The sequence below is a fragment of the Nyctereutes procyonoides genome, unplaced genomic scaffold (assembly GCF_905146905.1).
Source record: "Nyctereutes procyonoides isolate TBG_1078 unplaced genomic scaffold, NYPRO_anot_genome, whole genome shotgun sequence".
Classification (NCBI taxonomy): Eukaryota; Metazoa; Chordata; class Mammalia; order Carnivora; family Canidae; genus Nyctereutes; species Nyctereutes procyonoides.
The window spans coordinates 8,564,625-8,574,982 of NW_026575144.1; the positions used below are offsets into that span (position 1 = coordinate 8,564,625).

General features: G+C 37.7%; 1 protein-coding gene across 2 annotated transcripts in view; it reads right to left on the bottom strand.

The window, feature by feature from the left end:
* UBE2D1 (ubiquitin conjugating enzyme E2 D1) overlaps window positions 1-8,869 on the bottom strand; it is a 29,973-nt gene extending 21,104 nt beyond the window's left edge. The window contains exon 1 of one of the 2 annotated variants that reach the window (XM_055308854.1): window positions 8,624-8,869. In XM_055308854.1, the coding sequence (XP_055164829.1) occupies window positions 8,624-8,647 (24 nt within the window). In that variant the 5' untranslated portion in view covers window positions 8,648-8,869. The other variant, XM_055308853.1, reaches the window with a different exon arrangement.
* Window positions 8,870-10,358: the final 1,489 nt, after the last annotated feature.

Consider the following 10,358-nt stretch of genomic DNA (forward strand, 5'->3'; position numbering starts at 1 on the left):
AAGACATTGTATTCAAAATCATCTTCTCAAAGTACCATATCAAATGCTTTCAATATTTCTTATTAGCCTTAACAGAAAATTTTTAAATCCTTACAATGGCTTATAGGCATTCTAGAATCTGACTCCTTCTCTCTTGCCTTGTATCTGCAATCATTTTCTTCTAATACTCTCTGTACCAGTCATAACTTAAAGTCCCCAAAATGCTATCTTGTCCCTAGTTTCCTTTTCATTAGAAGACTACTAAGCACCTCCTCCCCAACCCCACCCCCCACACTCACTGGCTTTATCTACTTTTACCTTTATGTCTCATCTTAAACATTTTCTTAAGATTTTCCTTGAACCCTTCAAAGGGTCCAGGTATCTTCCCAGAGTACTCTATACTCCCCTTTTCATGACATTCATCAGATTTGTAATCACAAATGGTAAACATTCTTATATTCTATGAGGGCAAGAATGCATACCTAAAAATATGATTAAGAACATTACTTCCTTAACTCAAAAAACTTTAACGGCTTCCTCAAACTTCTGCATTAAGGGCACATTTCTCAGTATGGGTCTTCAAGGCCCTCCACAGTATGAACTTTTATGTCTACTATTCCCCCAAATACTTCCCAAAAGCAGGACAATCTGTTCATTCCTAAACAAGACAAGTACTTTCTGGTACCTTCAATTCTGTACCTTCCTTTATAAATCCTGTCTTTAAAAAATGCTGCGCTTTCTTCCAAACCTATATCCAATTTTATCTTCTCCATAGAATTTTTCCTCATCTTCCCAATGAAATTTGGCCTTTCCTACTTTTGACTCTTTCTGTTCAAAGTGCGTTATATTTTCCTTATGGTACTTTCCTTACCCTTAATAGTTTTAAATTTCTTAGATAATACTGGTTTCATATCACTTTTCCATATTTCTCATTTCATTTTGTATATGCCTTACATACAGAAGGTGCTGCGTAAATGCATTAACTAGAATTCAAAAAATCTACTACATGTAAGGTAGTTGTATAAGGCAGTTTTCTAAATATGTGGATAAAACAGTCTTTATAAAGACACCTGTGAAACAGATGGAAGCTAAATGGAATCAGAAAAGCTTGTTATGATACTGCTACAAAAACAGAAATATATCTTATTTGCATCACAAATAACTGCTTTTTAATCAAAGAGTAAGACATCTTAAAAGACTCATTAATCTTATACATTAAGATGCCAACATTTATTTCAATTCTGACATCTCAAAGTAAATAGAATTTTAATTCAAGTTTCATATAGCAGCAGAGCACTGTGCCACTGCTCAATATTTGTTTTTGTAACCATTCTTACTGTTAGTTGAACAAAACCAAAAGCAAATAACATTATTTAGGGGTGCCTAAAATTATAAATCAGAAAGGACCACAGAAATTATCTAGTTCAAGGCATAACACTTCTACCTAAAGAAAATTAAAAATTAAAAACTATGAGTTTCTTGGCCAAGGTCACGAAGCCAAAGCTAGAACAAAGGCTCAGACCATCTGACTTCCACTCCAGCACTCTCCGGGACCAAAACAATACTCACCTCAAGGCTGTAGTAACTAGAGCCCATTATTCTCAGTCAACATTGGAGCCAACAATGCTCCAGCACTCGAATTAAGGCCATTTGCACAGTTTCAGCTGTGCTCAAGAGAAACAAAAGTGTGACGAGTAAGGAAATGAAAAGGCATTCTTTTTATCTTTTCCTGTGAGCTTATATTTTATAAAAGGTTAGAAATGAACACTACTCCATAAGCTATAAGGAGGAGTGTTTGTGATCAAAGACACTGAGAGGCAAGAAAAACATGATTGGAAATTATGTACAACTTTTCAAAATGCATAATAGAATTTTGACACACAACACACAGCATTTTCAATGCTACATTATCAAAAGCTACTATTTACTTCAGAGTAATCAAGAAAGACAATGCTTCAGGAAAAAAGATGAAATGATAAAAGCTAGCAGCCTATTTCTTAAAATCTACTTAAAAGACAAACATATCTTTCAATATTTATCAAATATTTGTCATTAAATATCACTTCTTACATTTCTATCCCATATAACTGGTATATGGTAGGAACTTAATAAGTCTTCACAGAATAAGTCAATTAGTCTTTGTATCACCCAGAACTATTCTTGAATATTGTGGTGTACATCAATCACTGTAAAAAGCTACAACTTTTAGTAGAAAACAATGAGCACTGACAGTTTTTATCAAATAGATCTGTTTCCAAGGCTACAACATTTGACATTACGTGTATGTGTGTGTACCTGTTTGTGTGTGTATATATGTTCATTTGCTCTCTCTATATATACATACATGCATATATATATATGTACGGATATGTGGCATGTATTGTTTTATAATATTTATTTTATCTATGGATCTTATGTTATGGAACAGTGATTTCTGAATTTTCCTTATAGCAATTCATAACAAAATAGCCCAGGATTACATACATCACAACTGAGTACACATATACACAGAGGGATATAAATATATAAAAGTTTCATGAAACAGTATTAACCTTATTACACCTAAAGCATTAATATTTTATATTTCATTTTTTAAAATGCTGTTTGTGACCCACTAAACTGGTTTCATCACCCCAGTTCAGGAAGCTCATAAAAGTACATACAGGAAGACACTGGGAAGGTATAAACCTTAGTTTGGCATTCATTCCTTAGAAATAACCTCGGCTCTAAAGACACCAACCAGAAACTGGCAAAATGAATCCTAGAATTTATTAAACACTTTCATTCAAAAGCTATGTTGAGCACCTGAATGGCATCATTATTATACAAGTAAAACATACTGACCATATTTTGGGCCATAAAACAAGTCCCCAAAATTAATTAATTAATTAATTTATTTATTTATTTATTCATTCATTCATTCATCCATCCAAGTCCCAAAAATTTAAAAGGAGTCAAATAACAAGTTCTTCACGGACAATGGAATTAACTTAGAAATCAATAACAGAGAGCTATCTGTAAATCATAAATATTGGGAGAATAAATAATACACTTCTAAATAACTCAAGGGTTCAAGAAGAATCAAAAGGGAAATTAGGAAATATTTTTAATTTTTAAAAAATTTTTAATACTTAAATGAAAATACAACATATCAACATTTGGGAGAAGCATAAACACAGGCCAGGGTTTTACTGGTTTGGAGAACAATGAACCCAGGCCATCAGGTCTGTTTGGTTCCCTCTAAAGAAATCCAAATTCTGCTCACATAAGGAGGGTGGTCACCTGGATTGAGAATCATAAGATTATTTGTACAACTAAGTAAGTTTAAGGTGAAGGAAGCAATACCCCAACCTCATCCCTGTTGGAAAGGCTTTCATAAATCTGAAAGGGCAGACTGGGCATCTAATAAGCAATGTGGTATCACTGAAGGAGAAGAGCCACAAAAAAACTCTAGAATAATATGAATAGAGAAGTGGAAGAAACATTCAGAGAGAGGATGGGTAGCACTAAACTGTAAGCTTTAGGATGGTAGCTTCCTCCGCATACTAAGGACAACTCCTGGAACATAGTAGCCTCTAAAACTGTCTAATGTGTGTGACTCAAACCTTTACAGATTCATCCTAGAACCAGAAAAATGCAGAGGAACCTAAGCTTCTAAGAGGCCATCTCTCCACCAAGACAGGCTAGAAATAGAACCTGTTTTGCCTTCAGACAGACGTTCGGAGGTGGTCTGAGGATCTTTCCCATCCCCTAAAAATCTAGATTATATACTCTACATCTTTTATTCCAGCATCATAGGGTTAAGAGAACATGTATCTCCATACCTGTTTTAAATTAAACATAGTATCAGTTCAACCACTGTTAAAAAGAAGTGGGAAGGGAAGAGATCTAATACATTATACACAACCATTAATTCCATTTCGATGGAAAGTATCCAGTCTATTATTTTGATTACTGGCACTCATTAAATATGTTTTCTATATAAATTTCAGGGAACTAAAGCAAGTAAGGATGCTATACTGGGGGCAATCCCACATCCTGCTAAGTTGGTTTTTATAATAATAATATGTGTTTGGCTTCCTAAAATAGGCATAAACGGCCTGATTTAGATCTATGCTATTTATTTCCACAGAGAAAGAACCTCAGAACTCTTAAACTACAATAGGTTATCTTGTTTTTTTACACCTCTTGTGATGAAGAAGGAAAAATACAAGATACCAGGGCAAAAGGAGGAAGATTGAGCTTAATTACAAAGATTTAAAAGCAGAAAAATTCACACAGTGGCTTGTTAGAAAAAGAACACTTTCTTCCTTTCATCTCAAGGCAAACCACTTCATCTACCATGAAGCATAAATACTGTGTTCTTCCTTTAAAAAATTTTTGTTAAAGTTAGATCTTTTTTTACTAAAACAATCTGGAATCTTAGATAATCTTGTAATCTGCAAGTCTTCCTAACATTTGTACAATCTGAACAGTCGACTGCTATTCAAAGCCACTAAAAGAACTAAATAGCTATTAAAAACTATTAATTCATAGTTTTCTCAAAAGAAAACTTCACAATGAAATGATACTTTAACAGAACATTTCTAAATTACAATTTTTCTAAATCCTTTTGAAGGGGAGAAATCTTAAGTGATAGAACAAAAATAAACAAAACTGTATCATTCATTTACCATGTTTAACGATCCAGTGTACATTACTTCAGAGCAGAGATTTACAATGCACAATCAACACACTGAGTTACCCATGATTAAATATGCCAAAGTCTTAATTATAATACCACTTTACATGTGTATAGAACTGTCCAGTTGGCAAAGCACTAATATCCATAAACTCATTTGACTCTATAGGTCTATCAATTTAAATACAATAGATATGAGTCCATTTGGATAAGAAAAGCCATGTACTAAAATGGTTAAGAGCATGGAATTTGAAGCCAGCTATCTGGTTTCAAATTCCAGCACTGCCACATACTAGATACATGATTCTGGTACATTACCCAACATTTCTGTGTCTTAGTTTCATCATCTATAAAATGGGGATAACAATCATTTCTACCTCTTGGGCCCACTAAGGACTAAATCAATTAATATATGTCAGACACTTAGAATAGCATCTTTCAACCAGTACATATTACACATGCTGGATGTACTTAGTGCAGTATCATTGTATGTATAGAGAAACAAGCTAGTTAAGTCACAGAGCCAGAAATAAAAACCAGATCTTCTTTTCTTTGATGCTCTATCCACAGAGAGCTGGGTTATTTTCTTAAGTATCCTTAAGGTTTTCTAGACTGATGTAAAGAGCTTAATGTGGAATTGTACAAATCAAAAAATTCAGCAGCTCAAAACATTTATAAAGTTGTACTGTAATCTGTTTATCTATATATATTTAAGTCAAACTGATTATTAAAAAAGCAAATATTCCATTTTGAGGACAGAACTGTACACTAAGGAATAGCAACTGTGTTGCTATATTTATAAAACAAAATGCTTGTTTCACTTTTCAAAAGACCAAAAAGGCAATAAAGCCTATCATAACATGTTACTATAATGATCATTACTTCAATTTATCAAATTTTAAAAATCTAGAAGTAAATATACAAATGATATATTGTATCATTGATCCTAATGACTATATTAGGATCTCCTTTTCTTTCCCCTGGTTTTCAAAACATTCAGTATTATGATACAACATTCATAATTTTAAAAGTGATTTCCAAAACAAGTTTATCAAGGACTAAAAATAGCACTGATAAAAGAAACATTTAAAAATAATTCTAGAAAATAAAAGATGCCCATCTGAAAAACTATCCTCTTTTTTCAAACATATTTTAGGTGTCTCTCCTCAGACTTTGTTTGAACTTTTCCCTTTAGTGATTTAGGTGACTGTGATAACATCTTCCCTGTATCTAAAAATAGGGCATGGGTGTGTAAATTTATGAGCTGAAATGCAAAACTGACGCTGGATGTCTAAATAAGAGTATTAAATCATTTAGCATACTCTAGTATAAAAAAATAATATCGATTTTAAGCACTGGTATCTACATGCTTTGTATATAAATATAATTTTAATTCAGTCATCTTTAACCTTTTCATATGAAGTGAAAAATGTGAAGTCACAACTTTTTAAGACATTCTTAAATATGCCAAGTGACTTTTTCAGAGATTAACTTGGACAAAGCACTCCTTCACTCCAGGCCTCAGGTTAGGCCTCAGGTTCCTTCTTTGAATAAGAATGGACTACTGCATCAGTGGTTCTCAACCTTCTTTCCACTCCAATCCATCTAGGGGATTCCCTATTTCTCCATTTGCAGCAGTGGGGACAGTCTGAAAATGTCCCACAGTTATTTCTGATACACTACCCTGGAAGGTGGCCCCCCTCCCCTGCCCTCCACTCAACTCCAAACTGCAATTCTCTGAGGTTCCTCACAGCTTTAAGGTCTGACACTTTAGGTACAAGAAATGCACAACTCAATGACCTGGAAGGTATCTGACAGTTATTTTAATATATTTAAAAAGAAAGGCCATAAGTTAATATGTATCTTCTTTCCTTGGAATATGCAGGATTCAGATACGAATTTATATACCAATGATACCAAAGAAGACTTTGTAACTGTTCATAAGGCAAACAGCACACCTTACTTGGAATTGGCTTTTAATCAAGAAGGTGTGAAAAGTAGAAGTGGAGAATCAAACAAAATAACACTCCTTAAAGTTTGAAGGAATGATATGAACATGTGATTAGTGGAAAGGAGATTTGTGCAAGTCAACTTTTCTGATAACAGAAAAGGAAAGCCAAAGACTGGCATACAGAGATCGGATGTTATGGGATCCTCAATTTATTCTCCAAAATATCAATTTGTTACAGGCCTAAATCAATTGTATGTGATTTTTTTTTACCAGACAATTCTGTTATAAACTAATAACAGCTAATAAAAATATGATTTGAGTGTATTCCAGATTATAGATATAAGCCAAATACATTGGTTCAGCATGATGACTGACAATTGCCCAGCAAATAGTGTCCATTTTCTTTGAATGCCTACTTACTGTGGACAAATTCTACATTATTTAAAACCTATTTTATAAGCCAAGTCTTGTGAAGAATTCTCCCAAGTAGGAAAGAAGGAAATGGAATTTTAAAACTTCTTTGGAACATGTGTATTTTTCAAATCAAATGTAAGCCAAGATTACATATTATTAATAAGCATACAAGGCATAGCAAAGATGCTGATTAGGGCTTCAAAATTAGGGTAATTTTGAATGTGTAATTGCATTATCTTCAAATCAGAAAACAATCAATAATTGGGGATTGTTAGCTTTATGTTTTATAGTGAGAGGACCCTCAAATGGTATACGTACACACACAAAAACCAGGATTCTACAAATTCAATGTTTGAAGAAAAACAACAAAAAAGGCTGGACCTGGAAGTTGCTGTCCTCTGTACCAGAAGATGACACCAGTACTGACGGAGAACACAATGTATATATTTCCATCAGTTCATGCCTTAAAAGGTTAATAAATATTTTCTGTAGCATTGATTTCTTCCCAAAATTATTTATAAGACAGCTGTCTGTTATTGGCTTAACTTGCTGAAACACCTCCCCATTTAAAAATAAATTCTCAACGTTCTCCATATAACTATAAACCTTTTTAAAACTTGTGTCAGTGAACAGACCCATAACCCAACAAGAAATAAAAGTGAACAGAAAAAAAAAATGCCCCAACCTCAATTTTGTAAGATGTTCACATCTGAAACAGTAGCAATACAGTATTATGCAAGAGAAGGCAATCCTTTGGGATGGATAAATATTTGTTGAATGAATATACACATTTCCTCCTCATTCTATACTCATGTGTCAAAGCATCAAACAACTTAAATTGTGGCAGTTTCTGTTGTGTCTCGAACTTTATATGTAAGTTTATCATGAGGGGAAAAAAAAACCTGTTTGGCTTGACTCACGATGAATCACAGCCAGGAGGTCATCTTGTTGTGTATCAGCAACTATGTTTTCACTACAGCTATGTGACCTGAAGTGGCAGCAGAAGAGGCACCAAAATAGAAGACACAAGAGGCTTCTCCTGGCTTCTGGGCCCCAAATGGGCTTTTCCAGCCCGTTCGGGGATCTGAGCAGAAGCCAACCGCAGAGGACAAGAAAAAACCCACAGCACCGAGGAGAAAGGCTGCAGGCCCACCACACCTTCCTTGCCCTCTCCGGGAGCCCGGGGAAGCAAGAACATAAAAGAAAGGGCTTAAGAAACGGCATGGAGAAAACACAGCATGACAGGGGCCACAACTAGACCAGTGCAGGGCAAAATCCAGTAGTTACTGTGAAGAACAGATTTTGGGAAGGTCTGGAGCCGGAGGAGGATCTCCACCCAGGGACTCCCGGAGCAGCTCCGGCGCGAGCTCACAGCGGGGCCCCCGCCTCCAAGTCCGTCGGGCCACCCGGGACCTGCCCCTGCTCCCACCTCACCTGTCCAGTGCCCGCTGGCCCCGCCGGCATCTCCGGCCCCCTGCTCCCCGCCCACCGGCCCCTTCTGTGGCCTCCCGGCGCGTCTTTCGCGACCATCGCCGGGGTCAGCGTGGGCAGGGAGCCGAAGCGCGCCCGGTCGCCCCAGGCCTGGCCCGGGCACTCACTTTCTGAATCCTCTTCAGCGCCATGGGTCAGGGAGGGCGGCGGGGACACCAGCCGGCTGGGGGCAGCTACGGGGCGCGAGGGGCGTAGGGTCGTCACGGGCTCGACTCGCTCACTGCTCGGCCGGCTCAGCCCGACGGGTCGTCGGCTCGCTGCTCGCTGGCTCGCTGGCTCGCTCCGGGCGCCGGTGCCTGCTCGGTGTGCGCCCGAGCGCGAGTGTGCGCGAGTGTGAGGGCGGGGACGCCGGCGAGACTCTTTTGTTTCCGCTTTTGCTTCTGGGAAGGAGCCTGCGCCCTCCCTGCCCGCGCCCCGCCCCGCCCCGCCGGGCACACTGGGAAGTGTAGTTCCAGCCCTGTCCCCGGCCGGCCGCCCCGGGCGACGTCGGCTTACTCACCGCTGACTTCAACCCCAGCCCGGATTCAGAACTGTGCGGTCATGAGTTGGGTTTCTGCAGTTTGATTTTGACCAAATTATGAACTTGAAGGGCCCAATCTGTAAAATAGGGATACCAAATTAGCTCGTAAAACACAGGGATCTCCAATAGAATTTCCAATACAGCCATCCTGCTATTTTTACTTCTGTGGAGTTCACTGTCTTCTCAAAAATGTAAATCGCCTAAATTGCTCACAAATGCAGAGAGACATACCAATTATGACTCCTTACTTACCTCCTTAGTTCCTATTTCAAAAGGTACCTCCTCTACCCACTGCTAATCCTGCATGTCTGCTTCTCCTTGGAACTCCAAACTCATATTCGCCGTCACTATAGGCTCCATCCCTTCCTTTCACAGTACCTACTCAATACTCACACTCCTCACTGCATTCTTATGATCTGTGTGCTCATTAGAACTTGGCTTCTTTCAACACAACCAGAACCAGTTTTCACCAAAGTCACGCTTGAACTTCTAGTTAACTGAATCCAATTCACTCCTCACCCTTTCTGATGTTTTTGAACCATTTGACAACTGACCATCATTTTGGTTTTCAAAACATAACTGACACTATCTTCCATAGCACCACAGTAACTGGGTCCTAAACTTCTCTGAATTTCCTTTTTCTGTCACTAGCTCCTCTTCTCAAGAGCTGGAGTGTCTCAGAATCCCAAGCCTTGATCTCATCATCAATATCTTCCTAGAAAGGGGATCCCTGGGTGGCGCAGCGGTTTGGCGCCTGCCTTTGGCCCAGGGCGCGATCCTGGAGGCCCGGGATCGAGTCCCTGCTTCTCCCTCTGCCTGTGTCTCTGCCTTTCTCTCTCTCTGTGACTATCATAAATATATAAAATTAATATATATATATATATATAAAATATCTTCCTAGAAAGTAGACCTCCTGTGGACTCTGATAAACTGGGAGGCTGCCCCAGGGTGGATGGAGAAGTATGGGCTTTGTAGACTGATCCCTTTGATCGCTACCAACTGTGTGACCACGGCTAAGCCACTTTAAACTCTCTAAGCCTCAGTTCCTTCATCTGTCAAATAGATATAATAATCCCTAGATGTATAAAAATTAATTGGTGTTAAAATTTATAGTGCCAGTAACTAATATGTTGGAAGTTTTCTATAAAAATTACTTTCCTTTGAGAGAACAAACATTGTTAAAATGTCTATTCTACCCAAAGCAATCCATACATTTAATTCATTCCCTATCAAAATACGACCAGCATTTTTCAGAAAACTAGAACAAAAAACCCTAAAATTTTGTATGGAACCACAAAAGACCCCAAATAAAGCAATCCTGA